The sequence below is a fragment of the Vidua macroura genome, chromosome 5, assembly GCF_024509145.1.
Source record: "Vidua macroura isolate BioBank_ID:100142 chromosome 5, ASM2450914v1, whole genome shotgun sequence".
Lineage (NCBI taxonomy): Eukaryota > Metazoa > Chordata > Aves > Passeriformes > Viduidae > Vidua > Vidua macroura.
The window spans coordinates 1,964,750-1,987,214 of record NC_071575.1 but is presented as its reverse complement, the minus strand read 5'-3'; the positions used below and the strand labels follow the sequence as shown (position 1 = coordinate 1,987,214).

General features: G+C 39.9%; 1 protein-coding gene across 1 annotated transcript in view; it reads right to left on the bottom strand.

Annotated features, from left to right (window-relative positions):
• PIK3C2G (phosphatidylinositol-4-phosphate 3-kinase catalytic subunit type 2 gamma) overlaps window positions 1–21,812 on the bottom strand; it is a 185,437-nt gene extending 163,625 nt beyond the window's left edge. The window contains exons 1-5 of the mRNA XM_053977983.1: window positions 21,168–21,812; window positions 16,460–16,542; window positions 12,373–12,530; window positions 10,382–10,493; window positions 3,513–3,615 (exon numbers count right to left, since the gene is read on the bottom strand). Of these exons, the coding sequence (XP_053833958.1) occupies window positions 3,513–3,615; window positions 10,382–10,493; window positions 12,373–12,530; window positions 16,460–16,542; window positions 21,168–21,812 (1,101 nt within the window). The remainder of the gene's footprint in view (window positions 1–3,512; window positions 3,616–10,381; window positions 10,494–12,372; window positions 12,531–16,459; window positions 16,543–21,167) is intronic.
• Between the last annotated feature and the right edge of the window lie 653 nt (window positions 21,813–22,465).

Sequence of the window (22,465 nt, the reverse complement as noted above, 5' to 3'; positions counted from 1 at the left end):
CTTTTCTGTACAAAGGGGTGTACAGAAAAAGCAGAGGACTCTGGGGCTTGTTTTGCCTCAGTCTTTAATAGTGATAAACCTGGGGCTGCCCAGTCCTCTCAGCTGGGGGAGCACAGCTCCAGCAACTGTGACACTGGCATTGTAAGGGGTCAGCTGCAGCTTTGAGTATTCTTAAATCCACAGAGCTTTGGTGGGATTTATCCCAGGGAGGAGAAAAGAGAGGGAAGGAGGAAAAAGAGGGAAGGGAAGGGAAGAAGGGAGGAAAAGAAAGAAGGAAAGAAGGAAAGAAGGAAAGAAGGAGAAAGAAAGAAAGAAAGAAAGGAGGAGAAAAAGAAAGAAAAGAAGGAAAGGGAAAGGGAAAGGGAAAGGGAAAGGGAAAGGGAAAGGGAAAGGGAAAGGGAAAGGGAAAGGGAAAGGGAAAGGGAAAGGGAAAGGGAAAGGGAAAGGGAAAGGGAAAGGGAAAGGGAAAGGGAAGGAAAGGAAAGGAAAGGAAAGGAAAGGAAAGGAAAGGAAAGGAAAGGAAAGGAAAGGAAAGGAAAGGAAAGGAAAAAAGGAGGAGAAAGAAAGAAAGGAGGAGAAAGAAAGAAAGGAAGAAAGAAAGGAAGAAAGGAAGAAAAGGAAGAAAAGGAAGAAAAGAAAGAAAAGAAAGAAAAGAAAGAAAAGAAAGAAAAGAAAGAAAAGAAAGAAAAGAAAGAAAAGAAAGAAAAGAAAGAAAAGAAAGAAAAGAAAGAAAAGAAAGAAAAGAAAGAAAAGAAAGAAAAGAAAGAAAAGAAAGAAAAGAAAGAAAGAAAGAAAGAAAGAGAAATAAACACAGGCCGTTTGCCAGGGATCTAGAGCAATCATCTAGTGCAACAGCTGGATTTTGGCATCACCAGTTATGGATCTAATCTGACCATGGATTCACCTAGCAGTGGGTTGTAATGCCACAGATGACCCAGCATCCTGTGCCAGCTGGGTCAGCCCAGGATTTTCCCAGCCCTGGCACATCCAGGCAGTGTGAACACTCAGGAGGTGCACTCTCAGCAGCAGAGGTGCACTGGGAGGGGAAATCTCCAGGGCACTGATCTGATCATGCTTCTGTGACACTAGTTAAACTACAAACTTAGTGGAGATTTCTATAATGAAATATATTCCATATTTCAAAATTTATGAAGATCATTTAGATCAGAGGTGAAGTTCTCCTCAAGAGCACATTATTTCACAAAAATAAACAGCTGAGTACGTGCATAAGTGTCTGAGATAGCTGAAGAATCTTAAAAAACCCAAAGTCTCTGCCTATTTTGATTTTTAAAAACATAATTTTTGCTTCTTTTTATATTAATTCTGAGGGAAGGAAATTTTTTTTCCATAACCTGACTCTCAGATTATGGAAAAGTCTGTGACTTTTCAATGCATTTTCCAGCCACGTGTTTTACCAAACGGCAACAACAAAATTAACTGAGACCTCAGTGTAGATTACATCAGATCCTGGAACTCAGCGTGGCTTGACCTAAAGAAATGTATAAAACACACACTGCAGCTTTCAAGGCACTCTATCTGCCTTCCTCTGTTAGGTTTTTATTTGTGGTCCTGATAGACTTGCTGGCTGTGAGCAGAACCTCTCCTTTTTGTACCAGTGCCCTGTCCCAGGCGTGCCCTGGGGCTGGGGGAAAACTCCGTGTCTGTGACTTATTCCAGCCCAAGGGCTGCTCCTGCTCTTTGCTATTATTAGTAACATGAAATCACTTCATGGCCTGAAGCTTTCGGAGCCACTTCTGTCCCTGTAAAGAGCTGATCAATAATTCACTTTGAGATCTTAAAATGTCACCCTTCCCACTTAAACCCTGCTGTAGGGGCCACAAATTCTTCCAGATGCTGCATGTTTTCTAATGGCCTGAACTACAGAATCCCTCTAGGAAGCCACAAATATTTAAGTAATGGAAAAATCTTCACCTTCTCATCGTGACAGGCCTCTGACTTCTCTCATCTGTGATTTTGCTCACAAGGTTAACTCTTAAATCATTATGTCTGGCAAAATATTAACACTGATATAGATGAAAAAAAAAAAAAAAAAGTTTTTGAACTCTCAGGAAATATCTCTTCCTGTCTGCTTTAGTTCAGAAATCCTTTTCTGGAAGCAAGTGAGGCTCTTGTTAGAAACCTGTAAGTATTCTTTGCTGTCCACTACGAAGATTAATGCTTTCCTGAGATGATCAGAATGTGGGGACATCTGAAATCCTGAAACTCCAAAAAAAAATAGGATAGGCAGAGCATTCCCTGGAATTTCATAGGGTGCTAAAGCTGATAAATCTCATGGCTTAGAAAAAACCCAAAATCTAATTAAAAGTCACCCACTAACTGAAAGAACTATGATTCCATGTAAAGCCCCTGGCCAAATTTCTTGCTTGTAACTGCTCAGCTGAAAAAAATTTCCCACTCTGAGTACTTCATAATAGAATGCCAGCTTCCAATAAAAGGAAAGAAAGCAAATATTCACTATTAAAAAAAAAAAAAAAAAAAAAAGGAATTGTGAGCATTTAGTTATTGGCCAAAGTTCAAAAAGTGTCCAGTAAAAAAAAAAAAAAAGTTGTCCATTACTTGTAAGTATCCACTTAGATTGGTGCTTTAACATAATAGTAACTTGCACTTACAACCAGATATTTTTAACTGTGCAACCTGAATTCAGCAGTGTCATGTAAGGTAAGCACAAGTCATGAAGGCAGCCTCCAGGTGCCCTTGGTGTACAGTCGTGCTTCCTTAGCACAGAAACAAGATTTGGAGTTTCCTAAGAGACTCCTAAACATATCATTGGGTTCCAGTTTTGAAGATCTGCAGTAGTAGATGCAGACCTAGGGAAGGCAAATAACTTTTTTATCCATAAACTGGTTAAAATGTTAAATATCTCTATCTATATCTAAATATTACACACACATATATATATTTGACCTCATTGTAGTCCTTTTTAATGGTCCAGGTAAGACACTGTATTGAGCTTGATGTTTCACTTCTGTTTTCCTTCTGACAAAACAGATATGAAAAGAAAGCCCCTATCCCTTTTTTGCTAGACATCTGCCATCTGACCCACACACTGAGAGACTCAGGCTATTATCAGAGCCATGCAAAGCAGCTAAAACAAAGAGACAACACACTGCTGGTGAACACTGCCCAGAGCAGAGCTGCTGCTGGACTGCAAACTTTGGGCTGGAAGCAAATCAAAAGTAAGAATTCTCTGACCACCTGAAATAAACCAGGATTAAATTCTGACAAAACTGATTTTTATTTTTTTCCCCTGATAAAATAACCCTTGGTGTTTTTCAGTCGTGTGTTCTCTACAGTGGTTCACTGGATGTAAGTACAGGAGCAAAGCACAAACGCTCCCCAGGACATTTCAGCTGCAGTTTGGCAATAATGTGTGCACTCTCAGGAAAGCAAATAATCTCTCTTTGACTATTACTGCAGTAAGTACAAGGACTGGTGGAATTTCTTTCCTTCAGGGATGCTGAAGGCAAGGGGGAGAAAAGAAGGTTACTTACTGTTCTAGCCAAACTGTGCTCCAAGTTGGCAGCGCGGTGCAGGCGGAGCTGAATGCAGGTGCTTGCCTTGCGGAGACTCTCATGGCTTCCCAAAGTACAGCTGCTGCAGTGTGGGGGAAAACCACAAATAAATGGTTATCTCTGCTTGCCACTTCCTTCTTTTATCCTTGCTACCTCTCCTTAAAGCACTAGGAGTTTACATTCTAAGTGCAAAGACTGAATAATACAAACCCAGTTCTTGGGACCTGCTTCTGCGGAATTGATGTTTCTAGTAAAACAAATGCTAATTGCTTAGGTGCATCACTGGCCATTAAGTTCTGAAACAGAACAACAAGGACACAGAGAAAATATTCTTGACTATATCCCAAACCTTGCTATTATTTATGCATATTCTTCAAACCCAAACAGTGCAGTACCCTGGTTATGAGGGCACCACTGCAGAATGACTTGTGGTGTCTGATACCCAACTCAAAAATCAAACATGAGCTGTAGGTCTGAAAACCACATGCATCAAGACAGGTGATCCTTGATCCTCAAAGTAGTTTTCACCCTGTGCAGATCACACAGAGGAAGCAAAAGCAGAGTTCATCTTTTCCTTTCTCAAAGCATGTGCCAGCTCAGACTCACTCAGCTGGCATGGTCCTACAAACTAAGCTGCTGGTCAAAGATGATCCAGCAGCCCATGACAGGGAAATTCCTTAATCTTATTTGCCTCTTTCCATTTACCACTCTTGGCAACCTTTTCTAAATTAGAACACAGCCTTGGTTTGTCACTCTTAAAATCACTTGGAACAGAAATAATTTCATTTTTCCCCCCTTCACATCTTTTTTTAAAGAAGTGAAATAATTAAAAAAGTATTTCAGGGTTGAGAAAAACATCTTTTTACATTTGAAAAAGTCCTTTATGATTAATGGAAAAACAACCATAATTTTTACAAAGGTAAATTCTTCACCAAAACAAGTTAGTATGCATCATCAGTTACAACTGTGGTGTGTGTTCAATTAGATTCAGGAGGCTTTATTGAGCCTTCAGCCACAGAAGCACAAAAAAGGATATTCCATATTTATACAGTTTTACAGCATAGTAAGTTGTTTCAGAACTCCCTGGGCCACGAAGCAAAGATTTTTTTTTTTTTTTTTTGGCTTGAAAAACTCGGTTCAAATGTAAACCGTATTTCTACCTAAAAGGGCTTTTGATGGAATGTCTGAATAAAAAGGGCTGGATTTAGTTAAAAAAAAATAAACAAAGCCAAAATGCTCACCCCTATGAATAAATCATGGAAAATGTGACTTAGATGAGACTCCTCTCTCACATGGCAGCAGAAATCTTCAGCATAAATGAATGGACAAAGTTAAATGCCATTTACAGGGAACTTACACATCTCACATTTACAGGGAATTTACACATCTTGTAAATGTTCTGCAATCACACTACGCTGTAGCTAAGTAAAATACAGACTCACCACTGAGGTTAAAAAAGCTGTAAATGTGTACATATATATATATAGGATTCTTTTTTTAAACAAACATATTAAACATCACAAGGGACAAACTCATTTCCATCTGACAAAAATACCTGAAGCAAGGACCAGCTTTGATAGCACCTCCATACAGCTGCAAAATTTCTTGATTTCAAGAGCAGAAAGTACAGATGTAAGAGTGGGAGAAGTGAACACCAACACAGTGAAATACCCATACTGGTGCAAAGCATATCCCTGTTACAGCTAAACCCTTCTCAAATCCCCTTTCAAAGCTCAAGTCCAAGTGGCCAATTCCCAGTTCCTGGCTCTGTACCATTGCACACATTCTCTTCTGTGCCTCCTCAACTCATCTCTGTTCTGCCTACCCAGAGCTGTCCTGAAAGTTCTGCCTCTCCTCATTTCACCCAATTGTGTTTGCCTCATCACTGAGATGATGAAATCCATGATCTTTATCCCCTCTGGTTGAGGAACACATTTAGAGCAGTGCAAGCTGCAGATTGTGCTCTGGGTGGTGGGAAAGGGCAGCAGTCCACGAACAGGCACAGCCTCTTTTCACCATGAAGGGAGTGTGACTGCCAGAGAGCCCCATAATTGCTCAGACTGGGAAGTTTCCTAAACGTTTTAGAACTGCCCCAACACGTGTTTTTTACTTAATGCCTCACTATTATTCCTGCTCCTTTCATTCTGCCTCACCTTCAGCCTGTGGACAGGCATAGCAACAAGAATATTACAGAGACATCTGTGAGTCCTGAGTCACCTTTTCCTGATTCCTCCAGGATACAGATTCCTGTTGCAATGCCAGTGACTGGAACTGGCAGAGCTAGACAAAATACAGAGGAGCTGTACCCTCCTGGGAAGTAATAATCTTGAACCACTGATATATAAAAACTATCTTTACCAAGTATAATTTTTCCATGTCACCATGCTTCCAGGCAAAACAAGCTACACCAAGAGAAACTTCATTTGGTTGTTATAACTGGTTTTACGTTAGTGGTTTGTGTCAGTTTCTGCTGTGTCAAGCAGATACTATCCATCAGCAAAGCCTTTATTGGCACAGCGATGATGCCTGAAACACTGCAAGCAGAAGTGGCCTTGTCACTGCAGTTGACTTAATGAATGGATTTAATTTGCACAAATACAAAGAGAAAAGTTTCGACAGCTATTGTTACACAAGGGACTAGACAAAATGGATTAATGCCTCAACAAAATAATGTGGAAACCTGGTCTAGATGAAAAGAGTGCTACAAGAAATAGAAGTGTAGCTTTGCCACAGATTGACAAAGTACCTTTTAGCTGTACCCCAGGCAGATTTGCTACCATGTGAGTACTACTGAGACAAAAATGATATATCCCCTTTGGAGGATAACATGATTATTAGTAACTGGTTTACAGCACTCTGAGCTCTGTAAAGGAAACAAAAATGAAGTGTTACAACCTTGTTAACTCAACGTTTTCCCCCTTATTTTTTTGCTGAAATTACATGGAGAACACAGCTCTGATGAGAATGCCATGGAGAGAAAGGCAGTCCTTGTCTTTAGGAGACGTGGTAATGACCGGTCCAAGGGACTTGCCTGTGGTCTCACTAAATATCTAAACATAAGAACGGGAAAATCCCCATCATTTGAGACTCCCTCACTGCTTGCTTCCCCACAGCAAGGTTCTCTGATGTGCTATAAGCTCCAAATCTTAATGCAGTTCAATCAGACTATTTTTTTTAAGTAACTCAGCTAGTAGCATCTCTGAACAAGAAATTTAATCTACAGAGACAAGAGAAAATTAAGTTTACTTTTCCCAAAGAACATGTTCATCCAAAGGTGCTTGCTTCTTATGATTTCAATCTGCATGATTATGTCTGTGTCAGTCTATAATTAATAGCTTAAACTTTCACTTTGTGTGAAAACCAATTTTTATTTAGGTTTCAATTCCCAGAGAACAGAATTAGCAAGACAAAAAAAATGTCATCATTAAGGTCACAGGCAAGCATGTTAGAAGAAAAGATAATCACTTAGATTTTTCAGTTCCATTCCCCTGCTCACTGTGGTGGCTGAACTGCAAAGCAATAAGGTAGCTGTGCAAATTATACCAGGTGAGGGTGTGGATGGAACTTTAAATACTCTGACACCTTAGAATAAAAGGATGTTTAGAAATAAAGCTTATAAGTATTTTTGTACATTCCTTTGGTCATCTACATTACTGCAACCTACTGCTAGTACACACATCAATAAAATAATAAAGAATTTTTTTAAAACATCCACATTCTTATATATGTTTTGTTTTATTAGGCATTTCAGGATGACCTGAGATTGTGGCCTGTTTTTTTTTTTTTTTTTTTTTTAACAGAGGATTTATTCATTGCTGACAGATGAGAAGGGTTGGTTTTGGCTAGCTGTTGGCAATAAGAGCCAGGAGTTCACACAAGGTGTTTAAGCACAATTTAATTTACTTTTATATAATATTTTTCTTTAAAGGAATCATAAAATCATATTATGGGCCATCCATTTTGCATCTAAGGAAAGACAGAAAGGTGTGAGAGCAAGATTTAAAGGTGGATCTAGGTTTGTTTGATGGGATAAAAAAGAAAACCTGCAGGTTGCAGCAAGGTCAGGTTTCCCATGGCAAAAAGACCAGAAAACAGAAGAGATTCTAAATCAGAATGCTACAGATGGCTCTGTTAATTACAGACTGGCCTGCAGTCTATATGCTACCTTTTGATGCCTTTAAAATTTGGGTATTTGAAATCTGATGTTCTGCTCATGAGTCAGACAGGATGTGAGCCCAGGGATCTCTGCGTAGGAAGGGAGAGGTGGACGGTGAAATCTGCTGGTGCTGAGTGTAATGGTCATTAGCACTGAGGTGGTTTTTTTTCTTCCCCCTCTCAGTCAGAGCTAAATGGATTCTAAAAATCATCAAGTCTTTCAGGTGCTTCTGCAGGAGGTGGGGTGAAGTGCTCATTAATACAATCCAATAAAACAGTAAATGAAAGCTTTTGACAAAGCTGTCTGCTTCACTAAAGCACTCTGCTCGGAGAACAAGTCATCAAATCACCTTTCTGCCTTCACTTTAGCTGTTTTTTTCTGGATTATAGTACAGCAGGAGCAGCAGAGTATTTATTCCCTTTGCTGTCTTCGAACTTGGGGAACTTCTGCTGGAATTCATCCGTGAACTGACTCCAAATACTTTTCTGGGGAAGAACTGTGCACAAGTGCATCAAATCACTCTGTTAGCAACATTGGGAGGAAACCAATTTGCACTTGAAGATAGCCCACACACAGGAAAAAATTCACCCTGAGGCAGCTCCTCAGGCCCTGCTAAACTACCCAAGGGATCCTTAGGGTCTGGGGTTTCACATTTCAGACCCAGGGCTCTGTTGAAGAGGCAGAAGAAAGGGAGCTGAATTTAACAGCACAAGACAGAATTACAAGCTGCCCAAGTTTTGGTGCAGCTCAGAACTTCCTGAATGACAGTGGAGGAGCAAAGTAAGAAAGCTGAGAACATTACTGATGTGGTTTCACTGCTAATGAGATGTGCAGAGATTCTACAAGTGCAGGAATTTAAAGAGTCTGCTATTGATGCATTCTCCCCAGCAATGAAAACACAATTCTTCAGCACATAACTGCACTGAGCTCACCCTCAATACAATGGTTCATTATTTCCATTTTTTAGCGATTTCTTTGAAATTAGAAGAGCATCTTGGGGGAAAAAAAACCAAAAGACCCTGGTCTTCTTCTGTAACTGACAGATCTATGTATGACCTGGTGCTCTGCTTGGTACTTCTGGTGTTCTAATGATTTACACAGCACTTTGCTGTTCCAGCTCCTGCTTTACCAAGATCGGAAGAGTGGGCTTAGAAATGTTGAAGAGGCAGCCTTGGCATCTTTAGTTGCCAGATGTAATTCACTATGAACATTTGGCCTGTGTAAGGGTAGAAGTGCTCCAGATGGATACAGGGCACAGCTAACTTCCACAGTGTGACACTTGCTCTCACAACTGCACTGCTTTCATTAATCAAACTGGCTTGCTCTAGGCTACTTCAGGTAATTTTGACACTCTACTGTGAATATGACTGCTTCTAGAATCTTCCCTTTCAATTAATTATAGGCGTATACTATTTCATCTAACACTTTTTACGCCTCTAACAGACGAGCTGTGATTCCTGCAGTGCCTGTACCACAGAACACTGCCAACCCCTCTGCTGAGAGCCAGTGTCCACAAAGCCCAGCTGACAAGTGCCTGCACTCCAGCTGCTTCAACACACAACCTGCTCACTTTGCCTGACACCTGAATTTAGGCTGCCACAGGGCCAAGAGCAACTAGCCGAGTCCAGTAGTGCTTTCAACCACCACAAGAGCTTACCCGAATCAGAGCATTTATTTCCCTGCTTGTAAACCATTTGCATTCAGAAAGACCTGCTTGTACATTTAACTTGTTTTTAACTTGCATTCAGCACCACAGTGCTGACTTCATTTGCTTTGCTGCTGCTGCAACTGGAGATGAAGAAAAATCACCTGCTCTGCAGCTGCGTGATATTGCATGAATAAGTAATACAAAATACCACTCTTGGGTGATTTCCCTCTTTGAGGACTTGTTTATAACCCCCCTATGAGATAGTGGAGGTAGCAGCATCCTTGTATCACAGATGGGAAAGACCAGAAGTCAGTAAAAGCTGCACAAAGCTTCCATGAAAGAGGATTTGAATCCTTGCACTGGAGCACACCATCCTCTCTGCAGAACACAAGCACCACGCCTTTCAGGAGTTTCAGCAACTACACATGCATCATTGTTGACACCAGAAATGAAGGGATGGGATTATTTTCAGGCTAAGAAGGATTCACTGCTCAGATAAACATCACTCTCAGAGCCTGTGAGATTTTAGAGGAGCAAGCAGTCGGCCATAGCTTAAAGTAGTCACAAGTTTCTTCATTATAAGGCAATATGGAACTTTCTGAAGCAATGGACAGCTGCCACAGAACTTATTTTGCTTTTCTAACCTACCACCTTTACTTCTGCTGCACTGTGGATACTTTTGTCCTATGGCTTCTGTCTCACATGCACACATATGCCTCTGTTAGAACTTCTATACAACCACACCCCTACATTATAAACCCTTCACCATCTGACCAATGCATTTTCTCACTTACTTAAGGCATATTCTCACTTACAACTGGAGAAATATAAGTTTATGATTTTTCTGCTTAACACCTGTATATTGTATTTTCACACCAATCTAAGCTTCTTCCAAGGCTGCAGATCAAACCCTTCAGTGTCTGTGGAAGTTTCTGTTTTCCTGATTCCTCCACACGTGGAGTGTTTGGGACCTGACACCCCACCTCTCCCCGTGGCTCTGTTTACATGGCTCTTACATGGCTCGTGGCTTAATGAGCTGCTTACTTTTGTAAGAATTCATCAGACCCAGAGACACTCAGAAGGCATTCCTCCCGGGCTGGGTATTGATTTGTGCAACGGAGGATCTCCACAATTAAGTCGTGAGTGATACAGGCAGCTGTAAATAAAGATAGCAAGGAAAATTAATACTAGCTTGCTGGAGAATTGCAGGCTACATACTTGAGCAGAGAAAATAAGGGTTTTTTTCTATAATTCCTAACAACTGCTGCAGACTAGCTCCATCAAGAGGAATTAGATCAAGACACACTTGATTTTATTATCTTTTTTTTAAAATTTTGCTTCAAATGTTCTACCTGACACAGGATCTACGTCCATTTAGAGAAAATGAGCAATTTTTTGGGCAGCTGGAAAGAAGAAGAGATGAGCAATATTCCCAGGAGGAAAGGAAGAGACAAATGGCATTCTTTTTTCTTTTTCATTTTCCTGATGAACATTTTGGTACATTTCCAATGATGCAAAAGTTGGCTCTGTAGCCACTTATGACACAAAAAGGCTCCAGGATGTTACTCGGTATTGTTTCTGCTATGCACACCCTTTTAGCCAAAACAAAGAAGTAAATTAATATTCTAATGTATCTTATATCTGCAAAATATATTATTTAATACATGTGCAGCCACATCATAGTATAAAAATTTACATAATCCCTATAAATTAAGAAGTGCTATGTCAGTTTGTACAATCTGCTGTTCAGAAACACTTGAGAATTTTGAGAATTTTCTCCAGTTTCACTCCAGTTTTTTAAGCCATTTTCCAACACCTGCCAATACGCTTCCTCTCTGTCCATTTTAGAAGAATTGATCACAAATGGAAAAGAATAGTTGCCTAATCTAGAAACAGGTCTGATAAATTTGGTCTTCCATTGGAGGGGATGGGAAAACTTCAGAGAACAGGTGGCATTTCCAGGGGAGGGGGTTATGACATAAACAAAGCTGAAATAAAACAGAGTCCATTACCATAGGCTTGCTTTTTGCTTTGGTTTGGTTTTCTCCAGGGAAAAACAAATGTATGAATGGATTCAAAAGCTCCTTCTGAAAATGTTAATTTTGTTTGCAAAATGTTTTGGGAGTTTTTGTTTTTTTTTTTCCTCAAAAAGACATTTCAATTACACATTTTTCTTCTGGTTTTACCAGTTTAAATCATTTAGCCTTCTGAGAACTCGCCATTGTAAGCAACTGAGCTGGTTTGATGTTTAAACTGCAGTGCTTGTTGGCTGAATTTACACAGTTCAGAAAATGAAGAGCAGCACAGAAATCTTGAATTAAAATTGTAACATGCACTTTTTTCAGGTCACTCATTGGGGAAAAAAAATCCAAAACTTGCTACTATCACTCATTTCCCCTCTGTAGATTCGTCTTCCTTTCCTTACTCTGCCAAAAGTTCTTGCCTAATTGAATAATACTTTACATTAGATAGGGCAAAAAAGATTTCTACTTCTCCTACTTCAACCTTTCTGCTTGCCTAGTCTAAACTAGTTCAGGATTATTAATAGTCAGCCTGTTACAGTCAATTAATTCCTTGAAAACTAAAGAAATTATTAATTAAAAAAAAAAGACAAAAAAAAAAAAGACTATGACTTAAGCAAGACAGAAAAAGTGGGGGGAAAATAATTTATTTCATTTTTGTGTATGTTGCAGAAATAAAAATTACTAGAGCTGGAATTAAAGATTCTCCCATTAATCACAGATACAGGATGCACAGGAGCAGTGGCAGCTTCTCATAGTCATTAATGACAGAATCATTTAGGCTGGGAAGAACCTCTTCCCTGAAAAGCTGGGTTAGCACTGAATTCAGACCACCTTATTCAGGGTTTTGTCTTGTAAAACCTTAAACATCTCCAAGCCTGGAGACTCCACAAACTTCATGGGCAAACTCTGCCAATCCTTAATTATTCTCCTTGATTCTTCCCATGTAGTTGGAATTTCTCCTTTCATTTGATGCCTGATGTGCTTCTCCTGTATAAAACCTCGACCACTTACCGTGTTGTGTAAGAAGTAGAGGATGTGTTGAAAAATCTGTCCAAATGCTGATTCTGAATTTTGTTCCACCCAGGATATGCTCTGGGAACCTTGTTGTGATACTCCAGATTTTCCCAGTATTTGTCTTCAAATCAAAAGCAGGATAGGCATTTCTGATTCTGGAAAAAAACACATGAAGAAACTATGTCTAAAGAGGTGTTTTTTTGGCCTCTTCTAAGAGCAAAACAAGAAATTCTACAATACACATATGGTGACACATAGAAAGCTGTTAGAAATAAAATTCTGTGGAGTAGCAACACAAACTCTGTTTTCATGCATTAGTGAGATAACTACATATCAGCACACATAACTACATCTGTTATTTCAGGGAAACCAGCAGCAAAATCTTCATGAAGCTGGCAGAACCACTGCAGAGCTTGACCTCAGTGAAACCAAAAGGAGTTTGAACAGAGACTTCAGTGCACACTGAGCTCAGTAGAAATGATAGTGCTCAAATAAGTATTTAAATAACAGAGTTTTAACACAGAGCTAGCCAAGAGCACATGCACAGACAGCTGCAACTAGGACATCTGCTCTAAAATGAATAAAGGAACATGCTTCCTGTGCAAAATCTTAAGGAGTGTCTATTTCCACAACTCTCTCAAATCCAATCTGAAATCCTCATTACTAAAACCCCGGGTATTTATGTAAAAGTCTGTAGAGTGCAGTAACAGTTGCAGTCATTGAGTCCCTCTGATACACCATTAACTAGAAAATATACTGCCCCTTGTCCTTCCAATTACCATAGACTTGCAAACATTAATTCCTCCTGAGGTCCCATTTCCTAATGAGTGCTGGTCACAGGTATTATGTCTATCATCTGGGTTTAAACTTGCTTTTTAAGCAAGTACACTGTGCAGCTGCAGGTAAGGGCACACGCTGTACCAGCTGAAGCTTCACATTTCACTAATTGGCCTGAATATTTAGCAGCTAAACCCAAACATCCTGCATTCTCTTCTGTTTGCTGGTTCATTTTGTGGCTTCTGAGTTGGGAGTGCTTTGTAATGTCCCTGGTATGTGTATTTTGGACCCCAGCTCTCCCTCACAAATGTCTCCATTGCTGTGTTACCTCCTGCCCAAGTCTCTTAAAAAACCGTGTGAACTACTCTTTGTGCCCTGCATTTCTACAGCATGAGAAGGAAAAAAATTAAAAAAAAAAAAAAAAAAAAAAAGGGAGAAAAAGAGGTGGGAAAAAAAAAAAGAGGGCAGGGAAAAAAGTGTGGGGAAGGAGGGAAACAAGCAAGAAGGGGAAAGCAAGAAGGGGAAAAGGGGGGAAAAGGAAAAAAGGGAAAAAGGGAAAATAGAAAGGAAAAAAAAGAAGGAAAAAAAAGAAGGAAAAAAAAGGGGAAAAAGGACAAAAAAGGAAAAAAAAGAAAGTAAAAAAAAAGGGAAAAAAAAAAGGCTAGGCTTCCAAAATTAATAACCCAGCAAAACAGCTCATTTCTTATCATGAAAAGCCAGGGGGCTTGATGCTTCAGTGGGGTGGGAGGAAATGAGGCTTGACAAGAGAACCTCCAGTACAAGGTAGATTTATACTCATGGTTAGAAGCCATTACACTACAGAGGCTGTTTGGGTGACCTGTGTAGTTGTGTCAGGCTGTTTCCTTTGTGCACAAGGTACAGCTTTCCCCCTGTAACGTGTTTCTGCAAGAAAGCTAAGGACTGAATAAAACTGGCAACTTCACCAGCCTTTATCCAGCCTCAAATGACCAGGCTATGTACACATACAGGGCAGGAATTACCTCCTCGACTTACTGGCAGTCATTCCAGAGCTAAGCAAACCTCATCTCCTTCCCTACCCACACACTGCTAATATTTGAGCAAAATGTGGGGGCACAAATTTGCTTTTCAGGTTTGCTTTTCATTCAGTTTCCAAGAGTGTTGCTCATTTATGGCCATCTACTATCCTCACGTGATTAAAGGGCTTCTGGCCTAAGCAAGTGGGCAAAACACTGCAAAACTTTGAAAGTTTGGGTCTTCCAAAGCAGAACTGAAGTGTTATTACAAACATTACACAAATAAAATCTTGTGCTACTTGCTTCCTGTGCTGCAACAACTCAGCGTGTGCAGAAAGTACTGACATTTATAGGGATTTGCTATTTCACAGCATTCCATAATATGATGTGTTTCCCTGCAGTGCAAAGCTCATCCTTGAAGACATTGAGTGGTGGAGGAACTCTGCATTTTTGCAGCACTGAATCCTCAGACTTGGCACCTTCTGGTCTGAAACTGCCTTTAGGATGTGCTCTGAAGCCACCCAGGGATGAGTGCCCACTACAGCTCTGCTCACAGTCCTGGAAGTCACCTGAGAAAGGGCTTTTGAAGAGTGATTTACAGTCCTGTACAACCAAATGCTTCAATCCCAGACTGCTACCCGTGCAAGTATCACCCAGAGAAAAGCACAGTGGGTTTCTAGCTGAGCTGCAAGCTGGAGCTGCAAGAATGCATGACAGAGTCTGCATTGTGCATCCTGCCTCTGCCAGCAGCTGAGATTCACTGGGCACTGGGAGGATGCTCATTTGGCAAGACTGAATACGTAAGTGATTGGAAAATTTATTATATTTTTCTGTCTTTTGGTTGTAGTGACATTTTGTCCTTAAAACGTTTCTCTACTTATTTAACAGAAGAAAAACAAAAGCTGTTCTTATTTTCTTTTTAAGAGTACACACAAAACAAACTCCTGCAAAACAAGAATCACTTAGTCGTATTTATCTTTTTAGCCCGGTAAATAAACTCATCTACTGAAAAATCAATATAAAGCTTTTCCTATAATTAGAATGTTTAGACATTTAAAAAAAAATCTGAATAGCTGGGAGGAAAACAGCCATGGGGAATGTGCCTTCATGCATCTCATGGTAGAACTGGGTTGGGGTTCAGGCTGATGAACTGTGGAAAAGGAAACTGAGACATTGAAGCTGACCAAGCCATTTGAATATATAATATACTCCTCTTAATTTCAGTGCAACATCAAACTGGGCTTTTTGGTTGTTTTTTTTTTTTTTTTTTTTTTTTTTTTTTTTTTTTTTTCTTTTAAGAGAAGCAGCCTTGGCTGACCTTGAATAAAATCAATTCATTAAAGTCTAATAACAAAATCAGGATGCCATTTTCCAACTGCTTTCCAGGGGGGGCAATGCATGCATTTGTGCTAACAACCTGACACTGTGATCAGTGAATATCTACAAAAGAAAAATCAATCTGCACAGATGGTCTAAATATTTGTAAATTTTTGTGTGCTTGGATTTCAACACAATTCATTTTTCTGCAGAAGATTAAAAAAAGTAAAAAATGCTCTACGCCATTAAGTCAGGCTATTAAGTGTAATGGTAAAATATAATTAAAGTAGGTTTTGTCACTTGCTAAGTCTCACTTTTCATCATGACAGTATGCAGCAATTCTGTTCTCAATCAGTTCCTCCAGCTCTTATTTTCCTGCTCAGAGTTGCACAGGCACTAATATTGTCCAAGACAACGACAGAAAAAGGATGGGAAGTTTCACACACTATAAGCCATCAACAGTGAAGAGTTCAATGTACTTATCACCAAAAAAGCAGACAGTTAGAAGATTAAATATTTTTTGAATTAATGTTCCTTTGCGGTTTTTAATATTTAAACCAAAATTAGAAGTGTTTCCTTATCCAAGTAGATACTGGAATTGCAGCATTGCTCAGGACTGCAGGGTGTGGTTGGCTGACCTTAGGTGGATGCCAGGTGAAAAGATGGGAAAAAAACCCCACTGGGTCAAGATAAGATAAAGGCAGTTTCACAAAAGAAAAGGACACACATATAATTAAGGGAAGACAAAATATCCTCAACTTCCAATCAGCAGGCAATTTCCAGCCTCTTTTCAGGAAGAAGGGCTTCAGACAAATGCCACAATAATGAGCACTGCTCAGCAGAAGCCAAGACACTGGTGTATTCTCCACACCCCAGCCTGGGTGGGGATAATTCCCTCCCTCCCAGTCAGCCCCACAACACAGGGATAACCCATCCCATTAATGTAAGGAAATGAAATGTGATAGTTGGCTGAAAAAAGCCTTTCCATTACTTACTTCTCCACTGCATTGCAGAAACCAACTGTGTTTTCATTGCTTCCTTGATCTGCTTCAATCAGCTGGATAGACCAACCTGCAGCCTAAAAACACCAACAAGAGCCCAGAAGAAACAGAGCTGAGTTATTTGGATCTGAGAAGCAGAAAGACCATAAGGCTAATCTTGAATTTTGTTCCATGAGAGCCTATCACCCCTCCCCTGACTTGATGGAGTTCCAAATAAACACAAATGATCCCATTCTGACTGCACTCTAAATGCTTTCAGAAGTCACAAAGCATCAGCTGCCCTGGGTAACAACTGTTCCCCCCCCCTCCAATAAAGAACATGAGGAATTTCAGACCAAGCTTTCAGGATTCACCTGGTATCAAGGCACAGGTAACTCCAAATGCAGAAATTTAGTTTACAAAAGGGTGAAGCACAAACTGAAACTTGTACTTCAGTGTGTTTTAATCCTTATTTCCTCTCTTTCTGCCCTGGCAGGAAGCTCAGCAACCCCTCAAACTCCATAAACCTGTCAGGTAAATCCCTAAGGCAGATAAGAGGGAACCAGTGGACTCTACTGAACATGAAAAAATCCCCATATACTTTCTGTGAACTTGGAGAGCAGAGGTCTGAGCCACTGCTTTGGGTCAAGCATCCCTTTGTCTGTTTGCCTGAAGTACTCCTCAGCCAGAATATCATCTCCAGGAAAGAATTTAAGGCTATTGCATCTGCAAGCCCTTTCTGCTCTTGTAGGTAGAGACATTACAAGGATTAACTGTATAAGAGCTTTTAAACCCCTTCAGAAAGAGAAGGGGAACCAGAGACAAAAGGCTTATTTTATAATTTGAATAATAATTTATATAAAAGTGTGGAAATTCATTAAAAAATAACTAATAAACAGAACTTAGGATTCTTTTTGGCTGGACAAGAAAGTGCAATATGCATTAAAAATGCAGGGTGGGAAATTTTAGTTACAGTTTAAAAGATGGGATAATTATAAAAGATGGGAAATCTGCTGGGAGCTGGCTGGTGGGGAAATCACAACAGCAGAACTGAAAGCTCAAAAGTTAGAAACTTTATGAGGATACAGTGAGACCCAAAACTGATGGTATGTGGTATTTTTATTACCCACAATACCACACAAAGCATTAGGAGAGTGCACATGAAATTTAAAGATACTAAGGAGGCATCCTCAATAGAGGGGAAAATTGAAATTGTCTGGTAGGAAAAAAAAACAATGGATAATCCTGAGGGTGTAAATAGAGTAAAATTAAACTCAGCAATCTAAATCAGTAGTCCATCATTCCCTGGTTCTAAGAACTGCTGGGAAAGGTCCTTCAAAATCCAGTGAACATAGAACACCTGCACTGGTTCATTGTTTCCATTTTGGTTAGGCACCTACTTTTCAATTCACCTCATGAGACAGTAATAAGAACTTCTGGAGGACGTTCACTATTTAGAAATTATGAGTGATTTGGTAACAGTGACAGCCGCCCAAAATTACCCATTCATTAAAAAACCCCACAAAAAATAACAAAGGCTCCTTTTTCTCCTGCAGCTCTGTCCTTGCAGAGCAGGTAGAGTGCCCTGGAAAAAGTACATGGAAAAGGAGAAATAGCCACTGAGTGAAAAGCTAAGAAAATTAGCCCACAGGTAAGAAAAGGTGAGGCTGGCACGCGACATTAAATGGGACTGAAGGTATTAAAACTGCAAACTGAGGAAGGACAAGCAGAGAGGAACTGAGCAAGAAGAGGGACAAGAGCTGGAATGCATGGTTTGCCACAAGGACATGGGTAGGAATCCTCAAATCCCAGTGGCTTGAAGAAGAGTATGATTAAAGGATGGGAAAGGGAAGCCTGACAGCCCAAAGCTGCAATGTGGATCCTCCCCTGCAGGACACAGGAGTGGCACAGGAGCCCTCTGCTTTTTTGCACCTTTGCTGGCAGCATCTCTGAGCGATTCCTAATGGCAAACAAGAATCCTGTGAGGCAGCAATAGTCTACACATCTGCAAAATACCATTGCTAAGTCACTCAAAGTCATTCTGGTGGCAGAGGTATATAAAGGACATAAATAGCTCCAGGGATGAGAGATTTAGTTTGGTCATGTCTTCTTTTCACATGTCCAGAAACTTCACTTTCTTCTTCTTGCATATAAAGGTAATATGTTAATTACATTATTGCACATTATTTTTCAACATATTTTTTATTTTTGAGTCTCCATGCCCTGCAAGTATGTTAAAGAGAGCAGTGAATGAGATGGAACTCCATATCAGAGAAGTAATGACAACAGGGATGAAGCAACTGAATGCATCCCTTGATTACTGGAATTTTTTTTCATGCATAGACTTCTCACATTATGCTAATAAGTGACCTAAACCATCCTTCCAAATATGAACAATAATAGTGTATTTCTCATTTCTGGAGCACCTGAAACAAAATCTTGATGTTTGGTCTGCTGATGGACTTGGGTGAAGGCATGAGTCTTGTTAGTTACTCTGAAAACATTAGAATCTAAAATTAGATCCTAAATATCATAGACAGAGTGGCTAAGTATATTAGACACCTTTTAGGTTTTATTTCAGTTTTCCTTCTAATACGGAAAAAAATAACATCTCCTTTCACCGTGATGTTATGAAGATAATTTCCTTTATTATTTTTGAACATCTGACCTATAATGAGAAGGCCAGAAAAAATTAATGTTTCCTTTATTACATTGGACACATTTTGATTGGCACACATTAAATAAAGCCCAGGGCCATACAGCTGCATCCAAGAGCTACGGATCAGAATACCAGAATGATTTCAGCAGTGTGAATATTTCACCTTGCCCACCTATGACCCATCTCAATTCTAATCTCTGTCTCAACATCCTTTGTATTTCACTCTGAACTCTTGGTTCTCCCCTCCTACTACTTGGATGCATTGTTTACTTGTTCTGGCCCTCACAAATCCAACCTGTTCTCAATTCTTTTGCTGCGGTGTTCCACTTTTCCAACCCTTCTGATTGTCTTACTCAGCATCAGGTCTATAGCCTGCAGCACTTGTCTTTTCCAAAACTCCCAGCCCAGCAGCAGTAACTGCTTCACGGGCTTTCTTTGCTCCTCCCTCTCTCTAAGAGTTCCTTTCACTCTTATTTTCTCTTATCATCTCCAGGTTCAGCTGCCAGCCCCTTGCCTTGGCTCTCTTTCTATCCTGACATGGCTTTTTCTCCCCGAAGGAATTCCTGTGACCACAGTGAATTTTATGCTACAAATCAATTCCCTACTCTCTCCCACTTCTTCCTCTTCGAGCTAAACAGCTCAAATACTTCCCTGACTTAATCAAATCCTCCCACACATTCGATTGTAGTTGCCCTTGACTAGCTCAGCTCTTCCCTCCCCTATAATTCTCTCCTCCTCCATCACAGAAGCGTTTGTGCCTGTTCTTAAATGTGTGCTTCCTCTAGCACCGCTTCTTCCCATCCCATGATTTAATCTCCTCCTGCTCATTTGTATCCCACTATTTTCTGCTTTTCTCCTGAGAAGGCTTGTTCTTTTCATCACCACATCAGCATGCTTCAGTTTTCCTATCATGAGTAAAAAGCAACAACAGCCTTTTGTCTCTCCACCTATTCTTCCCCTCCTCTTTTGTATTCATCATGGAAATTCTAAAATGCAGTGCACAGGATTAGTCTTAAGAGTTCTTGTCCTCAGATATATTTCCCCCTGCTGCCTACCCATCTGTCTGGGCCTGCATATGTTTACTTTTATAGTTCTCCTTATTCAGAGACACAGAAACAAGTCAATCAAGTGCCTCTTCCCCTCTGCTGTGTGATACTGTGATCACTGGGACTTAAAGGCAGAACGTGAACCTAAACTGTCTTCTAATATTCATGGTGCAGAGGTATCCTGTAGGCTGTTTCAGGATTCCTATGATGATTCAGAATGCTAACAAGCACTGGAGGAAAGGAAAGGTTTTTCATTTTCTTTTCCCTTCTCCATATCAGGATTTTGAAAGAAAGAAAATGAGGACAGATATAACATCACAGAGAGTCATGGGAGTCCCATAAGACACGGTCATTAAAAATGGCAAAATCACAAATAGAGTATGAACACCTGATGAAGGAGGAAAGAAGACAAAAGGTTTGCTATAGACAGACAGCTAAAAGAGAGTGTGTGTCACAGGATCCAGCTTCCACAGTTAGAGGAGAGGTGTCTGCTTTTAGAAAATCACTACATATGCACACAGAACTGCACACAGGACATGGTGAAGGTAGGATGGGCTATATGTCTCATCTCTCAGGATCAGGATATGTCAGCCAGACTAAACACAGAGGCAGTAATCTATCTCAACAAGAACAAAACCCCAAAAAACAAACAAACCAGATTCAACATTATGTATTGTTATTTTGAATCTCAGGTTTCATATCAGACCATAAAGATTTGTCATGTTATCTTTCAAACACAACTTACTCTACATTTCTGTACTTATCCTTCTCTGGTAGTTTTATGGTTCAGTGAGCCATAAAATGAGCCTACTGGAGCATTCTAGACCATAATCTAGATTCTCTTCTGGTATAACATTCTTTTGCTTACCCTGAGGCATAAATGTTTTATTTTTCTTAAGGTCTTTCAATTAAGTGCTTCTAATCCATGTTGCAACAGTGTGAGTGAATACACAAAGCACAAGGACACAAACAAGAACAAAAAACCTTAAGCACTGTTAATATAAGAACATTTAAATACCTCTCTGTTACATCCAGAGCCCTGGGGGTAGGTAGGTCCTGGGCTGTATCTTCTGGAAGTGTTGGTTACAGAAGCTTCCCCATTTCCACTTTCTTCTCTCACTTTTTGTCCAAGTGGATAACTGTCTAAGAAAACAGGACCTGCAGCATCCAGATTGTCAAAGCCTATCGGAGACTCCAGATTTGTGTTGCCCCTTTCCACCTTAGAAACTGAATTTACACTCTTCCTCCCATGGAATTCTCTCTCGCGACTGTAGGGGCGGGAATCCACCACAGAGAAGTTTCTGCAGTCAGGTACTAAGGAAGGTCTGAAGCCAACCATTGGTGCCACTGTGCCTTGCTGCCAGTGAGGGATTGGACCCCCAGGGTAAAGCTCTGCATGGGCAACCAGAGGATGACTGTAAAGATGCTGCTCAGGCACATTTTGACTGAAGAGGTCTGCTGGGAAAAACATTTCTTCGTGATGATGTGGATGGGATGAACCATAAAAAAAAAATTCGTTGCTGACCTCATCAACTATTCGATCAAATCCTAGAGGGATCTCTCCACCAGAGCCAGAATGGCACGCTGGGTAAGATGCTTGGTCCCCAGGCTGTCCTGCACAGAACTCACTGTGTGAGAAGGGCACCCTCCCAAAGTGTGCCATGGCTCCTCAGGAAAGTCTCAGTGGAGTTCCAAGGGCCAGAGAGCAATGCTCACAACTGGAGATGCACACCACTGAAATGAAGCACAGAATGGAAGTTAAACCCTGAAATATCTAATGTAATGAAAGCACTACACTGCCTTGTTTTGTTTTTTTTTTTTGTTTTTTTTTTTTTTTTTTGTTTTTTTTTGTTTTTTTTTTTTTTTTTTTTTGTTTTTTTTTTTTTTTTTTTTTTGTTTTTTTTGTTTTTTTTGTTTTAGAGCTTTCTCCAAAGAGTGGAAATATTTTCTTAATGTGGAGGTTGATTATTCTTTTGTCTGAATGTTATTTCCAGACATATTATTATTATAGTTGTAATAATAACAACAAGTTACTACTATTATTATTATCCTTGACTCATAAATAATAGCAACAGGATGCCTGAAACAGCTGATCTAAGTATTAAATACTAATTCTGATTAATGTTAAAGAAAATCTCTATGTTTTTTCCCATTATTTCTACACTTGCATAGCACACAATGCAGGAAGGAAGAGTTTGTATTAATGCTTGTCAGTTTCATTCACATTTTCCTCGTTTTTGTGTCTCCAATTCCTTCAAATTCTACCACTTCCTATCTTAGTGTAATCAGGTGAAGAAAGTTAAGTCAAAGAACAGA